At 65.7% G+C, this 1,901-nt stretch overlaps 1 protein-coding gene across 1 annotated transcript; it reads left to right on the forward strand.

The window, feature by feature from the left end:
- Nucleotides 1-282: 282 nt before the first annotated feature.
- On the forward strand, nt 283-465 carry EMIHUDRAFT_255619 (hypothetical protein; the record flags this gene model as incomplete). Its single annotated transcript, XM_005772051.1, has 1 exon — nt 283-465. A coding segment is annotated over one exon (183 nt), but the record flags the coding sequence as incomplete, so codon positions are not given.
- Between the last annotated feature and the right edge of the window lie 1,436 nt (nt 466-1,901).

Below are 1,901 nucleotides of genomic sequence, written 5' to 3' on the forward strand. Positions count from 1 at the left end.
ATCTCGGCGCATCTCGGCGCATCTCGACGGATCTCGGCGCATCTCGGCGCATCTCGGCGCATCTCGGCAAGTCTCACGGTTCGTCACTTCGGCGCATCTCGGCCCATCTCGTTTCATCTCGGCTCAGCTCATCTCGGCTCAGCTCGGCTCATCTCGGCGCATCTCGGCTCCTCGGCTCAGTTCGGCTACATCTGGGCTAGCTCGGCTCATCTCGGCTACATCTCGGCTCATCTCGGCTCATCTGGCTCCGTGCTCGAAGGCATCGCCCTGACCGGCGACAAGGACTTCGACCTCTTTCAGGGGGCGTACCCCCTCGCGGCGCAGCACGCGGCGCGCCTATTCGGCGCGAAGCAGCTCGCCAGCATGCTCGGCGAGGCGAAGGCTGCCGAGCGCAGCTGGCGCGCCCTGCTGCGGCGCGAGTCTCGGCAACCGCGCGGCCAGCTGCCGTCGGTGGAGGTGTTGTGACGTTAGGGCTGCCCTCTTGTGAGTGTGAGCTTGCTTCTTGTGTGCCCGAAGTGCGATGCAAAAGAGAACGTACGTGGATCGTGGTGAGAGACGACACAGCACACACACGTACACACGTGTCGAGACGCGGTTACTCTAACGGACCCAACGGCCCGCTTATCTTTTTATCTACACGTGTACACGTGAAAAAAAAATACAAGCCCCACCCGACTCACAGGCAGGCGTGGGGCGCGTCGCCCTGCTCTAGGTGAAACGTCTTAGGAAACGACACGAGGGTCGGCCCGACGGCGGGCGGAGAAGACGGGCACTGGACCAGAAAGGACTGGGAGAGAGCGTGAGTGGAGGGAGGGACACGCTGATGCCACCGATGAAGGTGACGACGAAAGAGCCGACGACGCTGTAGAGGCTACAGGCGAGGTCGTCGACACGAGCCTCGGCAGAGAGACCGATGGTGCTATCGGAGCCACCGTCCAGTGGAGCGGCGGCAGAGAGGCCGAGGCCGACGGTGCTATCGGCGCCACCGTTGAGTGGAGCGGCGGCAGAGAGGCCGATGGCGTCATCGGCGCCGTAGTGGAGTCGAGCGGCGGCAGCAACGGAGTCGTCAGCGCAGTGGCCAACGAAAGGAGCAACGGCAAGAGCGACGGCACTGTCATCGGCGAGGCCGTCGAGTCGAGCGACGGCGACAGAGCCGTCGGCAACTCGAGCGACGGCGAGAGAGCCGACAGCGGAGCTATCGGCGAAGCAGCCGACAGCGAGGCCGTCGGCGAGGCCGTCGAGTCGAGCGACGGCGACAGAGCCGTCGGCAACTCGAGCGACGGCGAGAGAGCCGACAGCGGAGCTATCGGCGAAGCAGCCGACAGCGAGGCCGTCGGCGAGGCCGTCGAGTCGAGCGATGGCGACAGAGCCATCGGCAACTCGAGCGACGGCGAGAGAGCCGACAGCGGAGCTATCGGCGAAGCAGCCAACAGCGAGGCCGTCGGCGAGGCCGGCCGCCGACCGGCCTTCGCAAGGGAGGCGTGGAGTTCGTGCATCATCCGCCTCCTGTGCAATAGCGCGTCACTGGAACCATGCATGCACGCATCGTGCTCGTGCCTTGGACCCAACGCAGTGTCTTCAGCCCCTCCTGGCTCCTGGCCGCCCGTAGTGTGAGCCAAAGAGGTCGGCAGCCCGAGCGCCGTCGACCGCACCGACTACGGCACAGCCTCCGGCAGCGCCCGGGGCTTCGCCCAACACCACTTGCAACAGCTCTCGCGCGCCGCCGTCTGTGGCGACGCGCAACCAAAACATCAACAACGCTGCTCGCAACATGCGTGTCGCGCACTCATTCATGACCGGTCTCAATGCCCCACCCACCTGCGCGCGGGCCTTCTAAGCCCGCGGGTAGTCCCCCCCCATCCCCAGGCCTCCAGGGCTCGCACCTCAACCTCTCACAGGCC

The sequence above is a fragment of the Emiliania huxleyi genome (assembly GCF_000372725.1).
Source record: "Emiliania huxleyi CCMP1516 unplaced genomic scaffold EMIHUscaffold_3674, whole genome shotgun sequence".
NCBI classification, from domain to species: domain Eukaryota; phylum Haptophyta; order Isochrysidales; family Noelaerhabdaceae; genus Emiliania; species Emiliania huxleyi.